Source organism: Macaca mulatta, chromosome 7 (assembly GCF_049350105.2).
Source record: "Macaca mulatta isolate MMU2019108-1 chromosome 7, T2T-MMU8v2.0, whole genome shotgun sequence".
NCBI lineage: Eukaryota > Metazoa > Chordata > Mammalia > Primates > Cercopithecidae > Macaca > Macaca mulatta.
The window spans coordinates 133831055-133851694 of NC_133412.1; the positions used below are offsets into that span (position 1 = coordinate 133831055).

The 20640-nt window shown below is 43.4% G+C and overlaps 1 protein-coding gene across 3 annotated transcripts; it reads right to left on the bottom strand.

The window, feature by feature from the left end:
* Positions 1 to 5263: 5263 nt before the first annotated feature.
* On the bottom strand, positions 5264 to 20362 carry SIX4 (SIX homeobox 4). 3 transcript variants are annotated; one of them, XM_028851594.2, is made up of 4 exons: positions 20226 to 20362; positions 19185 to 20017; positions 15723 to 16408; positions 5264 to 10245 (listed from the first exon to the last, which is right to left on the bottom strand). In XM_028851594.2, the coding sequence occupies exons 1-4, from the start codon at positions 20226 to 20228 to the stop codon at positions 9449 to 9451; spliced, it is 2319 nt and encodes a 772-aa protein (XP_028707427.1). In that variant the 5' UTR covers positions 20229 to 20362; the 3' UTR covers positions 5264 to 9448. The 3 variants fall into 3 exon arrangements, with proteins under 3 accessions (XP_028707427.1, XP_014999314.2, XP_077797220.1); XM_015143828.3 differs by lacking the exon at positions 20226 to 20362 and having other exon boundaries at positions 19185 to 20156; XM_077941094.1 differs by lacking the exons at positions 5264 to 10245; positions 15723 to 16408; positions 20226 to 20362 and adding an exon at positions 16945 to 17103 and having other exon boundaries at positions 19185 to 20156.
* Between the last annotated feature and the right edge of the window lie 278 nt (positions 20363 to 20640).

Here is a 20640-nt window from a genome sequence, read left to right on the forward strand (position 1 = left end):
TTATTCATGCAGGGATAGGATTGAATCCATCCTCCTTCCTATGTAGTGTTAATAAAATTAATTTGCTGAGTAATGGGTAATATGCACTCATACTAAGCTATCTAAGGTCATCGATTTGATAAAGAACACAAGCAAGAATGTACTTATTAAATAAATAAAGTGAATAAAAAATTCATTATGTTCCCTAATTTTTAACAAAATATATTTTTGGTTTTCCTTTGGCACATCTCCTAAGTAATTCACATCTTAAACAACAAACACCAAAAAACCAGCAACCAAACAACTCTTGTCTTTCTATGGCTAGTGGCTAGATTTTATGGTTTCATTATAGCTAATGACTTATCTTTTCAACACAGGAAATCTCTGGAAGGGAATTTTCCTAGGCTTTGGATAAGATAGGTGTGGGGGGAACTACACTGTTAATTGCTTTCAGAGGCTCCAACAGCTTAGATTTCACTGCCTGGGCCTTGATACCCCATAGGGAAGTGGAGCACACAAAAGAGGAAACGGATAAAGGGTGACGGTCTCTCTGCCTCTTCCCTTATCCATCCTTCTCTCCCAATCCCCCAAGTGTACACACACACACACACACACACACACCCTGCTGCACTTACAAATAGGGAAAAATGCTCAATTTTACTAATCTACAGTTTATCAGCCATTATGACAGCTTGGTTCCTTTTGTGTATGTCTTTAAAAGCCTTCCTTAAAATGTAAATTATAGCCTGATGCTATAATCTTGTAATCCTAGAACTTTGGGAGGCGAGGAGGATGGATCACCTGAGGTCAGGAGTTCGAGACTAGCCTGGCCAACATGGCAAAACACTGTCTCTACTTAAAATACAAAAATTAGCAGGGCGTGGTGGTGAGTGCCTGTAATCCCAGCTATTCAGGAGGCTGAGGCCGGAGAATCGCTTGAACCTGGGGGCGGAGGTTGCAGTGAGCCGAGATTGTGCCACTTCACTCCAGCCTGGGTGAAAGAGTGAGACTCCGTCTCAAAAAAAAAAAAAAAAAAAAAGGAAATTACTCTGGGTGGAAGTTTGGAATAATCATATCTTAAATTGTTAACCATCAACACCGGGGAGATCACTTAAGGCACTTGAGGAGGTAGGCCAATGCCTGAGGAAATGACAGACCCCTTAGGGCACAAAGTGGATATAGATGAAGGAGGTGGACAAGTATAGAACCGGACCTGCCTCACCTGGCTGTACACCTCTAAATAATCCTGGTGGGTCACAGGTTGTTGACCCCATCCCAATTATTTTATCTTGCATTTGCAGCTCTTAGCAGGTCACCATGTACTTCCCCTCTGTAACTGATTTGAACTTAACTCTGCAGGGGTAAATGAATTTTATTAATCCATTTTTTTCTTTTATAATCATGTCTAACATACCCATTTTGCAGAAAAAAATACAGGGCCCATAGAGGTGAACTGGTATTTCCTAAATCTCAAGGCTAATTAGAATCCAGGTTTCTTGATGCCTATCTCTATATTTCATTTACCATTCCTCATAGACTCTTTAGATATCTGCTTAGCTGAAATGCAAATAATGTGGATATACCCACAGAGAAAATATTTTTAGAAAGTTTATCTATACGTAAGTATAAATAGGTTTTCTGCACATCACTGGTATTTTGAAACAATGATTTAAAAAAGGCTCAAAAAGAAAAAAGAAAAGCTCAGTGAGTACATTTTTGTTAATGCCCCATTTGTCTGTCAATCTTTAGCCAACCTCTGTCATCTGGAACACAGCTTTAAACTTGCATGTTAAGCGGGAAAACCTTGGAATAGTAATGAAAATAATTACCATAAAGACCATTCACTAATGTTAAAAGATTTGAGGAACCACTCTCAGAGTCTACCCCAAAATGTATTGATTTATTTTTGTGCTCTACATAGGGATAATACTTTAACCAGTTTAGCAATATAGTTCCCTAATCCATAGCAATGAAATGATTTAAAGGTATGGATGACTGTTACTATCACTATTCATTCAACAAATAATTCTTTTTTTTTTTTTTTTTTTTTTTTTTTTGAGACGGAGTCTCGCTCTGTCGCCCAGGCTGGAGTGCAGTGGCCGGATCTCAGCTCACTGCAAGCTCCGTCTCCCGGGTTCACGCCATTCTCCTGCCTCAGCCTCCGGAGTAGCTGGGCCTACAGGCGCCCGCCACCGCGCCCGGCTAGTTTTTTGTATTTTTTAGTAGAGACGGGGTTTCACCGTGTTAGCCAGGATGGTCTCGATTTCCTGACCTCGTGATCCACCCGTCTCGGCCTCCCAAAGTGCTGGGATTACAGGCTTGAGCCACCGCGCCCGGCAACAAATAATTCTTAAGTGCCTACTATGCCCCATGCATAATACTAAATGCTGGAGAAACCAAGATGAACATGTAAAGAGGCAAACATATACTTACAGTGATACGTAAATTAGTGTCGCACTAAAGGAAGGTATAAATCCCTGTCTAATCACAGAATGGGCTATGCACAATTCTACTTGTGAGAGTAAGACAAGGCTTCCTGAAGATGTGACATTGAGTGAGTCTTGGGGATTGGGTCGTTATGAAAGAATCTGGTTCCTTTGGGGAACAGTTTATGTGGCTAGAGATGTGAGTAGGCAGAGAGGCAGGGCCTGGATCTTGGAGACTTCGTATGGTAAAGGTTTTAAACGGTACTTCATAGGCAATGAAGAGCCATGGAAGGTTTTAAAGTGGAAAACAAGGCTGGGTTATGTCTTAAATTCTGAAAGTTCCATTTGGATGTAGTTGTAATGCGGCCAAAATGAGGACCAGACACTAGGATACCAGGTAGGGAGCAGTTGCAATAATTCAGTAGAGAAATAAGTGCCTAAATTGTAGGAGTAACCTTAGTAATGGAGAAGAAGAAACTGAATCAAGAGACAGTAAAAGAGCAGACTTGGATAGACTTGTGATCTGATAAAGGTGGGGAGAAGAAAGGGAGACAAGACTCCAGAGTGAATCCCAGATTTTTTGTCTGGCCATCTGGGTGAATAAATGTTGCTGAAATGAGCAACAGAGTTGGGGCAGGCTTAGGGAGAGTTTAATTTTCCACATGTAGAATTTTAGGTGGACTGGGACATTTTGAAAATATCTGTTAGGGAGCTGGATCTACCAGGGGACAGGTTCAGGCTGTGACAATCATCCTCAGTAGCAGTAAGTGGCTTTGGCTAACAGCAGGCAACAGAATAGACATAAGACTTGGAGAGCACAAAATTCTGGAGGCAGTTGGAGGGCAAACTGCCCTAGGTGCAGTTCAAGAGCTCCTGAAGTATCTCCTGTCTGACAGCTCAGGGCAACATGGCAATAGTTTCCTAGTTCTGGCTCTCCTGCCTCCTGCAACTCCATTCTCCAGATTAGCCATGGCGACATTTTAAAGTGTAAATCATGTTATATTACTCCTTGCTTAGAAGACATGAGTGGCTTCTCAGACTCAGATTCAAACCATTTGAGACCAATAAAGCTCTACCTGTGATCTGCCCTTGCCCACCTCTCTGGCTAGATTTATCGCATGACCCCTGGAGTTAGTGCTGTAATCCAGACACTGTCCCTCCCTCAGGGCCTTTGTACCTGCTGTTCCCTATGTCTGGAATGCTCTTGTCTAGGTCTTGCTGGCTGGCTTCCTCTTCTTACTCAATTACCTCTGCTGAAATGTTACTTCCTCAGATAACTTCCTTGACCAATCTAATGTATGTCTCCCATTCTAACATTTAATGTTAGCAATTTCATTACTCCTTGTTGTCAACTTTATAACACTGACCATTATCTGAATGTGTCTTGTTTATTCTTTACTATCTACTGTATTAGAAATGGTGATATGTAAATTTTCATTTATTGCTTCTTTTTTTTTGATACAGGATTTTGCTCAAGTGATCCTTCCGCCTCTTTCTGCCTCTTCCTCCCAAATACTGAGATTACAGGCCTAAGTCACTGTACTTGGCCCATTTATTGCTTCTTAAGGGCAAGTGAACAAGTGGGATGGAACCGTATAGCTGAAGGCTTTGAATTTCCACTGAGGGTTTTCATTTAATTTGCTAGTTTCTGAGGAGCCACAGATGTTTTAAGTAGAGCAATGATCTTGTCAAATTTTAAAAAATATTTGGTTAATGTTCTAAAATGTAACCACTTCATGATTGTGACCCTAAACTCATTGACTGAAACACTGTTCATGTTAACTGGTTTACTTACATATAAAATTGTTAAATGAGCAGAATAACAAGAATATAAAAGCCTAGACACAGTATCTGAAATTAACTTGATGACTTTAACTAGTTTTACAGAATTGTACAGTTGGTTTCCAATCTATTTTATTAACCTCCCCTTCTTTTCAGTGTAGAAGCATAGAAAACCAGGTTATATAATTTTAAAATTAGGACCAAACTGTACTAAGGCCAAATTTTATATATAGTCAGCAGCAATGCAGTTCTACTCGTTACTTTCAGTGAAACTACTGGTGGAGCCAACTGTGATGGTACCAGACTTTGGCTAATGGCAGTGCCCTAGGGATGGGTGATATTGAGTTCTTTCAATAAGGTTGAAAATAGGAGGTCTTTGGACCCTTCAATTTAATTCCATTAAACCCTACAGAGTAACTGCTGTGTGCCAAACATCACGTTCATTTCTCGGGACAAAAAAAAAAAAAAGCTGGGAAGGGGAAGGTACACTTCTTCCTTTTAAGGAGGATGCAATCTAATAATTTCCCTCTATGTAGTACAGTTAATTGCATAATTATGCACAAAGACCAATGAAGGTTATTTTTCCAAAATCACTCCAATTGGCCTTATAACCATTTGTCAGATTTTGGAATGTTTGTTTTTTCCCTTCCTCTTCTTCCCTTTTCCAGGGATAAATAAAACCAACATTATCTCTTGTTTCTTTTCTAGTAAGATGAGTCATTCATATTTTAAAAAACACAGTATTGCTGGGCGCGGTGGCTCACACCTGTAATCCCAGCACTTTGGGAGGCTGAGGCAGGCAGATCACCTGAGGTCGGGAGTTCGAGACCAGCCTGACCAACATGGAGAAACCCCATCTCTACTAAAACTACAAAAAATTAGCTGGGTGTGGTGGCACATGCCTATAATCCCAGCTACTAGGGAAACTGAGTCAGGAGAATCACTTGAACCTGGGAGGCGGAGGTTGCGGTTGCCATTGCAGTCCAGCCTGGGCAACAAGAGTGAAACTCCCTCTCAAACAAAAAACAAAAAACAAAAAACACCACAATATTCCCCAAATAATTTTCAATGCAAGATATGTATAAATATAAAGTTTATTCAGCATAGTGTTTAGAAAAATAAGTTCACATCATTTCAGAAAACAAATAAACACTTAATTGTCCAGGCATAAACCCCCATTACAGTACAACATACATACTTTAGATCTCTTTGGTTGGGTAATTAAGCACAGAAATGTTCTGGGACATGCTCTGTGTGCCATCACCTAACAGTGCAGTAAAGACTCTGTTACCCCACCCCATGATATACATTCTGTATAGAGTTTCTCTTTGTGTAAGGCACAGTAAAACCATATTGAGTATATAATTGGTTGCCTCTAAACATACAGTACATGCAACAAAAGAATATTTTTGAGAACCCTGAAAGCCAAAAGTCACATGCTATATAATTTTGATTAATAAAATGTATGATGATAAATTAACATGAAATGTATCAATTAGATATAAAGTAACTGCTAGGCTCTATTATCTAAGTTTTACAAAGAGTTTAAAATATCTTTTGTGAAATGTAATTATTTTCCCCATAGTTTTCCTGAATTATTTTTATTATGAGATGATCTGTCAAAACATTTTAAAGAATGAAGAACCTGTGGCTATGAACTAATGCACGCTTGTCTAGCATGTAGCAGGGCAGGCTGCCACACATGCCCAATAATCCAACTTTTAACATGCAAGATACAAGGGCATACACAGAGAGATTTAAGGTCAGTGTGCAATTTAACTATGGATTTTTACCTATGGCTATAGTATCTACCTGCCTTTCGTAACACGAGAAAGGCACTGAAACATGTGTACAATTTAAAAAGTCTTTTCATTACTATAAATATACATGAGATATAAAGCAGTACAACACAGGTGCTCTTGCTTGATTGAGGAACAAATGCACCTTCTCTTTAAACAATAGACTGTCCTTTACTAGATTTAACTAAGAGCTAAATGCCAAACTCTGGCTGATAGAGTGCATAGATAGGCTTACACCAAAAATCCCACAGCCAGCAGCATGGGTTGGGTTTTGCAGGGAGTCATTTACCCCTATTTTGATCTTCAGGGATCATTAGAGGGTCATTTGCAGCATCTTCAAGCATTGGTTTATGTAAGAGTGAAATTCTGCCACATGAACTCCAAGGGTTCTGGGTCTGGCCCTTGGTGGCAAAAGACATTTGCAATTCTGTGCAAGGAGATCGTGGGGTTTATCTTACTCCATTCACATATACATGGGCTACATACCAACTGGCCCTTATTCTACTGAAAGAATAGAAAAGAACAATAAGTTCTTTACAATGTGCATTGATTCTTACCTGGTATATTGTGTAGCTACCTGAAGTAATTGTAGGGTTATAATTACATCATGGTGGGAGTATGAATGGGTTTCCTAGGTAAGTCTTAAGTTTTGTGCTATCTTTTCTTTTTCATAAGGGAGAAAAGAGGAAGAACGCGGAATAAAAGAGAGGCTTATTATATTTTCGGAAAACATATAAAACATTTCCAGTTGTATATATGTAGCATATATAACTTTAAAAACCTTCCCATCTCTCTTATTGGATGGGTATTTGAAAATAACAAACTCTTGATATCTGCAGCAATCAAGTGGAAAACATCATTTTTATGTAAACTACACTACAGAGCCATGTAATTAATCTCAGTAACAGGATCAGCACACACCCAAAGGAAAAACAAGCTCTGTAAGTTGTAGTAGAGTGGAAAAGAACTCTAAAACACCTGACTTTGTAAAACAAAACAAAAAACATCTAGCTTCAGCAGTTTAGGAACATTCACCAATTCTATAAAAAATGATGGGAGAGGAATTCTTCATAGGGTTCTTCATATATGCCTGCAAGTTTCATTTATGATAACAAAAGTTAAATCCTCTATGTCCCTTATTCAACATGCTTGATTGATTGACATGTAGAGAACTAGAGTGGGCCCTTTGTTCTGATCATTAAAAAAAGCAAGATGTAGCCAGGTTCGGCAGCTCACGCCTGTAATGCCAGCACTTTGGGAGGCCGAGGCGGGTGGATCATGAAGTCAGGAGATCGAGACCATTGTAGCTAACACGAAACCCCGTCTCTACTAAAAATACAAAAAATTAGCCGGGCGTGGTGGCAGGTGCCTGTAGTCCCAGCTACTCGGGAGGCTGAGGCAGGAGAATGGCGTGAACCCGGGAGGCGGAGCTTGCAGTGAGCCGAGATCACACCACTGCACTCCAGCCTGGGCAACAGAGCGAGACTCTGTCCTCCCCCCAAAAATAAAATAAACTAAAAACTAAAAACTAAAAAAGCAGGATGTGCTAATATCTAACATCTTTATGTTCAACAACTTTAAGTTATATCTGAAGAAATTATTTTTTCACTTTTTCTTTTCAGAGACTAGAGAGTAACTTTACTCACTACATACATTTATTTGCATTGTTACATCTTGTGTTCAGAGTCTTGATAAAACCATAGCCACGGCTTACAACATTAGTAAACAAGCTTCTTACAGAAACCCAAAATAATGACTTTTAAAGAAGACACGATAATATAGTGCAAACAACAGCCATTGTGTCAGAGTGTAGCCACTGATCCAAAACAACAGCCATTGTGTCAGAGTGTAGCCACTGATCCAAAACAACAGCCATTGTGTCAGAGTGTAGCCACTGATCGAAAACAACAGTCATGTGTCAGAGTGTAGCCACTGGTCCAAAACAACAGCCATGTGTCAGAGTGTAGCCACTGATCCAAAACAACAGCCATGTGTCAGAGTGTAGCCACTGATCCAAAACAACAGCCATGTGTCAGAGTGTAGCCACTGATCCAAAACACAGCCATGTGTCACAGTGTAGCCACTGATCCGAAACAACAGCCATGTGTCAGAGTGTAGCCACTGATCCGAAACAACAGCCATGTGTCAGAGTGTAGCCACTGATCCAAAACCTTTGGAACCACGTTTCAACAGTACAGAGTCTTGCTTGATAGAATTTACATATTTTCTTTCCTTTAAAATGCTTTTCACAGCCTGTATAATCAATTTTACATGGTATTTATAACTTTCCTTGTAAAGCATCAACAATTAGTTGTTTATCCATTTGTGTGATAAATACCGTATATAATATTTAGTGAAACTTAAGTTCTTCAGATTTAAAGCAATTTTGTGGTGAAATTAACCCTGTTAGATAGTAGAAAAGAACCATCAGTGCTTCTGTTGACACTTCTGTACCTTACTACTAATAAAAAGGCCACAAGGTAAAAAGGCACATAGAATTCTATAAAAAACATATTTAAATGAATCAGAGTTGCTAATTAAAGAACAAGGATGTGAAAAAAAGTACCAAAATTCCAATATTGGGAGTTAGATTTCCTGTTTCAGTGTTATTAATATTGACCTTAATAGATTCCTGGTAAAAATCATTATTTTTAAAATCCTACAAAAAGTAAAACTTTGTTGGAAACAACTATGTTCACTTCCTGTTCAAACAATAAAAATAAATTAAACAGTAAGAAAACATATTTTTCAGTTCATAGCGCCTGAAGAGAAACATATATAGTATAAATAAAATTCACTGTAATTACTCAAATCCTGCTTACAGAACTGATATATTTACATTCATACTGAAGTTTCAGAGTTTTTAGTGGAGTTCCGCACTTTCTCAGCCACACTGAGCTATTAGAAATCACATTTGGAAATGTGTTGAGACTTAACCCAAGACTTTCTCAAAAAATGCTGAAAAAGAGGTGTGTGTGCATATATCTATGCATGCTACTTAACTTTAAAAATATGTACCATTTATGTTTCTTAACCTTTTCAATGCCCATGGAGTAAAAGTAAACAAAAACAATTGTATTATTTCTAATGGTCTGCAGCTATCTTTAATTTTCTATGTTAGGTGTATACATTTTTTAATTTAAAAAACTATCAAGTTCCATTTTGACCTTAGAATTATAGAGTCAACTAAATGATTCACTTTGACTTGACACATTTCACCTTGTTCCTTTGTCTCCATCTATTTAAAAGAGAATTTATAAGTGAACAAAAAGGCTGCAATAATGCAGTTCTACTTCTGTATACTTAACTGTGATCTTCATGCAGATCAATCTAAAGTCTCTTGTATGCATATACTTGCAAAACTAGAGTGTTTTCCTTTAAATGGGAAAATGTTTTGTGTCCTTGGGGCTTCATGAAAAGATTTGCCGCTGATGCCAAAAAGAGGTGAGGAGGAAATAGAGTTTATAAGTCTTGCATATCTTCATCCAGCTGGACAGTCTGGAGCTTGGCAAGTTCTTTTTTGTCTGTTTCCAGGTCTTCACAGACAGTATCAACCATGCCATCTAAGACATACTTGGATTTAGAGTCCAGCATCATTAAGCTACTTGTTGCTTTGCTCTCAGAATTTGGTAAGAAATTCTCTTTCATGTTAGCTACCGACTGCAGAACCAAACGATGTTCTTGGACAAAATCCTGATGTACTGCTGGGGAGGGGTGACCTACCTGATCTTCAGCTGTAGGAACTATTTCCCCAAGGGCAGCCTGAGTCATAGGGACTGACAATAGGTCTTGACCAGTAATAAGGGAGCAGTTCTGAAGAGTTGCATAGTTAGTGTTGCTGACAGATGTCACAGTAGATTTGCTTGCCACCGGTGCAGACATTGGTTGGCTATTGGCAATGTCATGGTTTAGCTCAGTGGGATTTAGTAGTGTAGGGGGACTGAGAGAAAAATTGTGAGTTGGAGATACATTAACTAATGAGGAGGCCAGTGGATGGAGGCCACTCCCCGAGATGTTTTCAGAAGACAGGTTTGCATTTACTTGTGCATTCTGATTGACAGGCATCAACTGAGAAAATACCAGGCTCCTCTCCAAGCCTTCCTGTTTCACAGATCCTATAGTCTGGCTTGTATTAGGAACCGTGTATACCACTGCACTGGGAGCAAGAGAGCTCAAGAAAACCTTTCCTTGCTGAACTGTGGCAGACTCACTTGTAAATGTACTCCCATCTGAAGTGCTTGAACTTACTGAGATATTACCTAGAAAAAATAAAGTACTGATTATCATTGATGGAAGTGACAGAGAAAGAAAAAAAGTTACACACACATGGTTTTTTCTCAGCTACAGTATCTATAAAGAAGCAACACTTCCATACAATAATTTAGCCCAATTCTGGTTCAGAATTACCTTGAGCACTTAAAACTACAGATTCCCAGGCTCTACTCCTTGAAAGTATAACTTAGTACATCTTAGAACATCTGTTTTTACCTCTCCAAGTAAATACATATATATATTTTTTTGTATAGAGACATCTTTTATTTTATGTTTAACCACAACAACACAGCCAAAAAAACTACTTGCATTCCTGAGTCGCAGGTGTGCCTGTTTCCCCATCTTTCATCAGCTTCTTAGAAAACACAAGTGATTTCCAAACCTTTACTTTTTATGTCTCATGACCTCCAATGGTCTTGAGGATAGAACATGTTAAAGGTTCTGTTGCTTATTATTTCTTTTCTTTTCTTTTTTTTTTGAGACGGAGTCTCACTCTGTCGCCAGGCTGGAGTGCAGTGGAGCGATCTTGGCTCATTGCAACCTCTGCCTCCTGGGTTCAAGCGACTCTCTTGCCTCAGCCTCCCGAGTAGCTGTGACTACAGGCATGTGCCACCACATCCAGCTAATTTTTGTATTTTTAGTAGAGACGGGGTTTCACCAGGTTGGCCAGGATAGTCCCCATCCTTTGACCTTGTGATCCACCCGCCTTGGCCTCCCAAAGTGCTGGGATTACAGGCACAAGCCACAGCGCCCGGCCTATTTCTCTTTCTTTAAAAAAAAAAAAAAAAAAAATTAGATTCAGGGGGCATGTGTGCATGATTGTTACACGGGTATATTGAGTAATGGTGGGGATTTGGCTTCTAGAGTACCCACCTTCCCAAGTAATTCTGATGACCAAGGGGGATTGAGAACTACTAGTTAGAAGCCAAGTGTGAAAAAAAAAAAAAAAATCTTTTCCAGGTTCTGATTCACTCAAGTTTCTGTTTCATCACTAGTAACTTGACATTTCTCAATTAGTTGATAGTTATTGCTGGCTCTGCCAGTTAGAATTAGAAAACACAAATGCAAAATGAAATGCCTTCATTCAGGACTGACTGCTCAGTAACTGACATAAAATATAAATAAATGGCAGTGTAGAACATACCACATAAAATGAGTTACCTGGGGCTTAAAACTTAACCATATAAACCTGTACAGACAAGTTGCAAACTTTCACCAATATAGCCATAAAGTAATGTCAAGTCAACAAAACATTCAAAAGCTTTTTTTGCCTTTTGTTGTGCCAGTTCTGAATTTTCAGTGTTGTAGTAATGGGAACAATTAATGGTAATATGAAATGTGCTTTTTAAAATACAGATTAACATAAAGGATCAGAGCTAATGCTTCTCTAAAAGGTTTGTATCTTTTGAGGCTCTTACTATAATGGTCTATAGAGACCAGAAGTAGAAAAAGAAATGTTAAGTAGAAAGCTAAGATGTTCAAATCAGATCACTCAGACAATGTAGATGAATTAGACCCCCTACTACCATCAAATAAAACCCTTTTTTTCCTGATTCCTCACATAGGCATGAGATGATGGCAATTAGATAATCTAGGACCTCAAATATGGTCACTGAAGGAAAGGTGGATTTGGGGGAACTTTTGTGCCTCAACCTCTGAGTAGCTGGGATTACAGATGCACGTCACCATGCTTGTCTAATTTTTGTATTTGTAGTAGAGACCAGGTTTCACCATGTTGGCCAGGCTGTTCTCAAACTCCTCAGTTCAAGTGATCTGCCAGCCTCGGCCTCCCAAAATGCTGGGATTATGTGAATGAGGCTCACTGCAGCCTCCATCTCCTGGGCCCAAGCAATCCCTCCCACCTCAGCCTCCCAGGTAGCTAGGACTACAGGCACACACTACCATGCCCAGCTAATTTAAAAAAATTTTTTTTTTTTTTGAGATGGAGTCTTGTTCTGTCACCCAGGCTGGAGTGCAGAGGTGCAATCTTGGCTCACTGCAACCTCCGCTTCCTGGGTTCAAGCAATTCTCCTGACTCAGCCTCCCGAGTAGCTGGGATTACAGGAATGCACCATCAAGCCTGGCTAATTTTTGTATTTTTAGTAGAGACGGGGTTTTACCATGTTGCTCAGGCTGCTCTCAAACTCTCGACCTCGTGATCCACCCACCTTGGCCTCCCAAAGTGCTGGGATTACAGGCATGAGCCACCATGCCAGGCCAATTTTAAAAAATTTTTTGCAGAGATGAGGTCTCACTATGTTGCCCAGGCTGGTCTGGAATTCCTGGGTTCAAGTGATCCTCCTGCCTCAGCCTCCCAAAGTGTTGTAATTACACGTGTGACACCACATCTGGCCTCAGTAAAGTACTTTTATGAGAGAGCAGCCCAATGTTAAAGGTAATTAATTCACTGAAAACATCTTCCTTCCTGAAGTATTAGAATATTGTGATTATATTATCACCTCTATTGATAAATTAGTGCCACAGGGCTGTTTATGTCTTCCAAGTATTTTTAATGCAAAGGAATGTCTTCAAGTAAAAAGAAAACACTGTATGTGAACTCTTTTAAAACATTTAACTAGAAAGTTTAATCACAGAAATACTGGTGTTAAGAAAAACATTTCTAGGTATGTTTCAGTTATTCCCTAACATACATTTCTGTTTCAGACCACACATATGAAAAAACTGCTTTTATTTGAAAGCACTGACTTCAACTTAAGTTTGCTTTTAAATTCTTATTTTTATTTTTTATTTATTTATTTATTTTTAGATACATGGTTTTGCTCTTATTGCCCAGGCTGGAGTGCAGTGGCGTGATCTCAGCTCACTGCAACCACCACCTCCAGGGTTCAAGCGATTCTCTTGCCTCAACATCCCGAGTAGCTGGGATTACAAGCATGTGCCACCATGCTCGGCTAATTTTTGTATTTTTAGTAGAGACGGGATTTCACAATTTAGTTAAGCTGGTCTCGAACTCCTGACCTCAGGTGATCCACCAGCCTCAGTCTCCCAAAGTGCTGGGATTACAGGTGTGAGCCACCGTGCCTGGCCTCTAAAATTCTTGTAGGCAACTGATTTGTGGCAAAATACATCTCAAATAGATGTTTAGTTTGTTGTGTGTGTGTTTATGAAATTGTTTGCCAATGTATGCATGAACAAAATGATTAGTTATCTTTTTATAGAGCCATAAATAGCATAATTACATGCAACATTTTCCCCAACTGCTACTGAATATTATAAATACTTCTGAATTTGTAGAAATTATAACATACATAAAAGAAAAGAGGATTTGATCTAAAATTTGATTTTTGAGCATAACTACAACTGAAGTAAAAATTGAACAATAATTTTAAGATAAAAAATCCAACTGAAAAACTATATAGGTACAAAGCATTACTTTGTAATGATAAGAAAAAAATCAGGCCGGGCGCTGTGGCTCATGCCTGTAATCCCAGCACTTTGGGAGGCTGAGGTGGGCAGATCACAGGAGTTCAAGACCAGCCTGGCCAACATGGCCAAACCCTGTCTCTGTTAAACATACAAAGATTAGCCAGGCATGGTGATGCACGCCTGTAGTCCCAGCTACTAGGGAGGTTGAGGCAGGATAATCATTTGAACCCGGGAGGCAGAGGTTGCAGTGAGCCAAGATCGCGCCACTGTACTCTAGCCTGGCTGACAAAATGACTCGCTGCCAAAAAAAAAAAAAAAAAAGATGGTAATAATCATCATCATCATTATCATCTTAGTTGCTCAGACTGTGAAGTGAGTAAAAGATGTAGATATTCTACTTTTCCACATAAATCCCAGCTGTAGAAAGATAAGTCTATCTTGTCTAGACATTTTAAAGAATGGCTCAGTATCTGTGAGAAAAAACTGAAACCCCAAAATACTATATTGAGAACTGCAGTACCTAACTACCATGTAGAGATGTTGCTTGCTGGATTAAACTTATCTAGTTAAACTTATCCTTCAACTCAACCAGACGGTCTAAGGATTGACAGCGTTGTCATTTGATCTTAGTTATTTTAACTGAAAATGCTATTCTTATTCCTATTAAATGTCCCATTTAAAAACTTAGCTATTAGTTCGTAAGAATTTTTTATGGCAGTGCTCTTCTAGATTACACAATTAAAAGTATTTCTGCTTTTCTCCTTCCCCAACATACATAACATTCTTTCTGCTCAAATTTGTTGCCTTTAAAATGTGACCTGTTTGGAAATTTTCCAAACGAGAGAAAAGGTGTTAGATCCACATTAAATTATTAGCAAACTAAGCACTTTGGCTTTCCCTGTGGTTTTCATATTTTTGCCCTATGTTGGATAGTAACTTAGCTTAACTCTTTCCAGAACTTGGAACAATGATGAACTGAATAGTATGCTGCAGGACTGTCTTGTTTTACTACCATTTTGCCTAAAGATATGCAAATGTACAGAATGAAATTTAGAACAATTTTTCCATTAATTCCTTCAATAAGCTGACATAGACTATAGTTGTGGTAACAAGACAGTTGTGCATAAATTGATTTTTTTTGGGGGGGGGCGTAAAACCATCTTATAGGAAGCAGACCTTTAAAGCCAACAATTACTACTTTGGTTTTATAAAAATCTGGATTTTCAGATGTGCCTACAAGAAGGCAAACATGCATTAGTATCTACCACTCCTGAATTCAAGGGATTATGCAAACTCCACTGCCAAATTCTAACCATTTCTATTTCTTTAAAGAAAAAATGACATAGAGGATCCAGGCTTGCTTAAAGTCAGTGAAGAACTAATATATCAGCCTCAGTTTTCCTGAATTTCATTTAAGTGCTTTCTCTGGAAGATTGCTGTTAGTAAAGCCACAAACCTATAAAATAAGGCTTACTGTTATCTTCATAAATAAACCCACACATTTAGGGGGTGAGTATATATGCTGAGCGATAGAAATCCAATGGCATATTCCTCTGATTTTCTTTTAGGTCTGTCAGTCTTCATTATAGGAGGAACAGGATTCAAACATAATTGATCCAGTCTTTTTAGCTTGTTCTTCTAAAACATTTTTTGGTCAAATAAATAATGCTTAGGTAAAGTGTATGCATTCTTACCAACTGCTAGACTAATTTTGTGTTCTTATCAATTTTATTAATTTTTAATATTAAAATGCCAAGCAGTGAGTTATTTTGTAAGCACTGATTGACTTATCATATTTCTGTAATTGTAGAACTGGCAGGACTTGCTATGAACTGTATTTTTCCATTCAGTTGTTAGTAAAATAAAAGCCCATCCTCATGATGCAAGGGAATAAAGCAAGTTGGATATTACATGGGTATTGTGAAAGAGGAGAATCACATCAAGGCTATTCTATAACTTCGGCAGCTAATAAGGTACCTGAACAGAAACATCAATTATAGCTATCACCGAATGCGTCACTTACAGCAACTGATGAACACATTTGCTGGTGCATGAAGGTACCAAATGAGATTGTTACCTTGTGAAGCTGCCACGGACACAGCGGGCAGCTGCAGAGGAGAGAATCCAATGCTCCCATTAAGGAACTGGCTGTTTGTGCCGGAATTGGGGATCTGGACAATGCCATACTGGTTAATTTGCACTGGTGTAGTAAAAGTCACTACAGAACCCCCATCTTGGGAAGCCACTGTTTGAATGCCTTCTCTTTTCACCTCATTGCTGGGTATCAGGCCTGGGAATGAGACAGGGACACTGGGGCTGTAGGACGTGGTGGCTGCTGAGTTAGCAGAACTCTGGAGGACTTTGAATTCCTTCACATCCTGGGAGGTAGACCCCAGTATGTCAGTCATGGATACACCATTGCTCACAATGTTTGATGACATTTTTGGTGGGTTCAATGCCACTGCCTGTGTATTTCCCACATTTAATCCATTAAGGATAACTCCACTGGGTCCCTGAATAAAAGAATTTCCATTAAGGAAGACAGGTGAAGTACTTGCAGGTACCAAGCTTCCATTCAACAGAACTCCAGAAGAGCTTAATGATATCTTAGCATTTCCAATTTGTTGCATATATACTGGCTCCATATGACTGGAAAGGCTGAGGTTGGTGATGCCATCAGATGAACTGGAGAGTGGGTGAGGAGATAAATCCTCATGTCCCTTGCTGGATTCATCTTCAGTGCTGGGGTTGCCATCTGACTCACTGTATGGAGGGGGAAATCAAGATGTTCAGAAGGTCGGGGGATGACATTCTACATAGTACCACTTGTTTGGAAAACCAGCTTCTAAATCCATTAAAGGCAGTATTTAAGGAAAGCACAGCAGGATGTCTGCTAGTCCTATTTAAACTAAGGGGCCTTTCAGCAGATTCTGACCAGCCAGAGAATCTGGGAAGATAAACTCTCAGATCCCAATCATTTAAAATAACAATAAATTCAGGGAAAGTCCAGAGATCTGGAAGATGTAAATTCAGCATTACAGAAGATAATATTTGATTTTACAGTGCAGAAGTGCTATTCCTTACTGCTAAATATGCTGCTACTGACACCATAGAAAAAAACGCCTTAGATGAGGTGGTCAGTCTTTCCTGTTTAGGAACTCCTTCCCCTCCCCTCAAACCAATTCAGATTAGTGTTATCTTGGAGGTAAATGAAACTGCCAAAGGAGCAGGAGGTGGGAAGTGTTCGGCTTTTCTTTTTTGGTCAGTTAGTTAACAAGAGATCGTTTTCTCACCTGCTCCCAAACTTCTACTCCACCAGACTGACAACTCTCTCATTCAACAAAGTGGCTGTCCTTGTTGTAGGAAAAGGCACTTTCAACCCAATAACAGTTACGTGCAGTCGCCTTTGAATCCAAAGGAAGCCAAAGGGGCCTATTTAACAAACACCATCCAGTGCCCTGGTGAGGTGGGAGGGAAAGGGTGTGGGTCACTCAGAGGCCTTTTAACTATTAGACCTCTTCCCCAATGTCCTTGGTCCCTCGGTCCCAGGCAGGGCCCTGTTCCTCAGCTCTCTGACTTGGGAGAAATACCAAATCGGGGTTGGGGGGTGGGTAGTGGTGGGGGTTTCCCATTTGGTCTGAGGCTGGGAGGGAGAGCAAAGGAGAGCAGAACAGAGGCGTTTTGGAAGCGCGACAGGACTTGGCCCAGCAGAGGATCCGACATCCCCGCAGTGCCCCGCGGTCGGTTCGCTTTCATGCCGAGGGTAGGGGATTACCCGGGCTTTGGGCTGCGGGGCCAGGAACGCAGAAAGCGCTTTGATTTACGAGCTGAGGCTGAGCCGCCGTCGCCGTCTGCGAGGGTGACTCACCGGGGGTGCGTGTGGGAGGTAGATCCGGAGAGGGGCCTAAACCAGGCAACTGGGCCGGGGGCGGGGGGTGTGGAGTTTATGGGGTGGGGGGGACAGAGAAGCCGGCAGTGGGGCGTGGGGGAGTCCCAGGGAGCGTGCCGGGCCCGCGAGCGGAGGCGGCGGGGCAGCTGGCCTGCTCGCAGTGCCCCCTTCCCACCCTCTGCCCCGGCCCTGCGGATTCCGTTGGTCCCCGAGCGCGGGACCCGCGGCCTCTAGTGGGCGCGGGGCAGGTGGTTCGGCGTAACCAAAGCGCCTTCTCTGGACCTTTCCGCATATCTGCGGAAGGCGCACGCACATCCCGGTGCACGTTTTGTTTTGGTTACCGCGAGGGCCAAGCAGGGCACCGAGCCTCCCTCCCAGCCTTGGGCGAGGAACGCCAGAGCCCAAGCCGTCGGACCCCCACAGGGGCCCAGAAGCGGCAAGGGCGGGCTGAGACCGGCTCTGGAATGTGCTGGGTGATCACCTTCACCTGGCCCAGGCGGGCTGGATCCCCGGCTTCCAGATTGCTTCCCTGAGCAGAACCTTCGAGCTGCTTTTGGATTCTTTCTCTCCTATCCCCGCGGGGCTGGAGACACCAGGTCTTTAGGCGACCTTCTCCTTACTTTGTTTCGTCCAACAAAACACACAGACGCACACACCAAGTGTCTGACTCGGGAGGACGCACAAAAGAGGTGGAAAATCCGGTATTTTCTACCAGAGGGGGAAAACAGCTTGCCAGGCAAAAAGCTCAAACCCAGTGGGGTGGGAGCACAAGGAGGAGCACTAATAGCGCCCCTACTCCTTTGCTGCCGCCCGCCGTAAGCTAGCCTGCCCCCCGCCCGTAACTACCGTACCGGGAGGGAGTCAAACAGCGTTCGGGGGCCGAGGGAGGAAGCAGCCCTTCAGCCCTGCTACCCCGGCTGCGCTGAAATCCGATCCTAAGGAGTTCAGAATCAGGTTTCAAAACATGACAGAGCCGAGCTGCACCAGCACCCCACGTTGCCGCGGCCGCGAAGGGAACCACAGGGGCAGGGTGAATGATTAACTCTGTCACATGAAACCTCGACGTTCCGAGACCCCTTCTTCGCCGCCAGCCCCAAAACACTCTCTTCCCTCCAGAGCAACCACCGCGACCTCCAACGCAGGCACTGGGGGCGGCTGAACCCTGGGGATCTGGGAGCGTGCGCGCGCGCCAGGCCCGGTGTGACCCCGCGGAGGTGCAGACCCCGGCCGGCGCCGGCAACCTCTGCGGGCCTCGGGCAGCAGGGAGAGCTACGGTGCCGGCGTCCACACTCGCTTCCTTAGCCCCGCCAGAAGCAGGGAGAGGGTGGCAACTTCAAAGCCAGCTGGATGGGGGTGGGAAGCCGGGCAGCAGTGACCAGCCGCGGTGGGGGCGGGGACTGAGACCTAGGCGGGCGACCAGAAACTTCTAGGGGGAGAGGGGGAGGGTAAGGAGGGAGGTTCCCCCGCCCTTCGCCTCCGCCGCCCCCCACCTCCGCCGGCAGGGAGCGAGGTGGGGGGCGGGGAGAGGTGGGCAGCCGGACCAGGCTGGTGGGGAAGGTAAGCGCCATGTTTGCGAGCACTTGGAGGAAAAGAAAGCTGGGAAGGGGGTGGGGGAGAGGAAGGGGGAGGAGGAGGAAAGTTGGCGCTCACCTTTTGGACTGGGTCTCGGAGGGGTTCCGATCGCGCTGCCGGCGGTTCTTGAACCAGTTGCTGACCTGGGTGAGGGAGAGGCCGGTGATCTTGGCCAGGTGCCGCTTCTCGGCGGGCGAAGGGTAGCGATTCTGCTTGTAGAGCTCCTTGAGCGCGTTGCGCGACTTCTCCTTGAAACAATACACCGTCTCCTCGCCGTCCCAGATGGTGCGGGGCAGGGGGAATTTCCTGCGCAGCCGGTACTTGTCCACCGCTCCTAGCGGCCGGCCGCGGGCTCGCTCGGCCTCGGTGTAGCGCGCCTTGTACCAGAGCTGCTGCAGCAGCGGGTGGTTGGCCGACTCGAAGCTGTGGCTCTCGAGGATGCTGTAGAGCTCGGGGTAGATGCCCTGGTGGAAGGCCACGAGCGCCCGCGCCTTCAGCAGGCTCTCGTTGCCACGTAGCAGGTCGCTCTGGGGCAGGGACCACAGGAACCGGGCCAGGCGGTCCAGGTTGCCCCCCTGCTGCAGTGCCTCGCACACGCAGGCGACGTGGTCGGGCGAGAAGGCCAGCGGGGTCTGCGCGGCGGCTGCAGCGTGGTGGTGCCTGCCCAGAAGTTCCGAGTGGAGTTGTACCTGATCCGCCGCCGCTCCGGCCGCCGCCGTCGCCACTGCCCCTTCCTCTCCGCTCACCCTGGCGGCAGCGGTCGCGGCGTCCCCCGGCTCCAGGGGAAAAGGGGCTGGAGCCGGGGGGCTCAGCTCCACCGCCGCGCCCCCCGCCACTTCTCGGTGCGCCTCCTGCCCTTCTGAGGCGCTTTCCATCCCATTCTCCTGCTTGATGTCCGCCGCACTTGCGATCTGCCCGGTGGGGGAGGAAGAGGACATTTTTTGTTGTTTATTTTCCTCCCTCCCTCACTCCCTCGCACTCTTTTCCTCTTTCTTTCCCCCTCTCTTACTCCTCCTTCTTCGTCTCCCTCCCTCCTCTCCCCCTCCGGAAAGCCCACTCCCTCCCTCCTGGTTTCGGCTGGATCTGGCCGATCAGGTTTCCCCCCGGCCACGCAGTCACCATTAAGATAGCTGCTAGAGCAAAGTAGTGTAAACGGATAGCTGCTTTCTGCCGTTCCCCCAACGTGACTCCTCCGGTTGCTGCATACTATATGGCAGTGGCGGCCGGGCCGGCCCGGCCGAGCCACCTCATTGGCTATTTCGCATTCAGGGGGAGGAGGAGACACCGTTTCTATCCCTGTCGATCACCCGCCTCCCACTCCACCCCTTGCCTTTCCCTCTCCCCCTGACCCCCAGGCACCTATACCTGAAGGAAAACACCGACATTCTTTCCAAACCACGCTCCTGGGCGGGAAATTACCTAATGTGGCCTGAAAACTGGACAACTCTTTCAAAGAGAGGCCCTACGATTCCAGAGGGAATATTAATTGTGTGTCCTTAAGGTCTAGATAAATTTTTAACAAAGAGACCACCCT

Coding starts and splice junctions, on each gene's coding strand:
- SIX4 (XM_015143828.3), bottom strand. CDS start 20,044: ATGTCCTCTTCCTCCCCCACCGGGCAGATCGCAAGTGCGGCGGACATC. Junction 16,409..19,184: donor TCCGAGACCCAGTCCAAAAG/GTGAGCGCCAAC, acceptor CCCTCCATACAG/TGAGTCAGATGGCAACCCCA. Junction 10,246..15,722: donor GTCCGTGGCAGCTTCACAAG/GTAACAATCTCA, acceptor TATTTTTTCTAG/GTAATATCTCAGTAAGTTCA.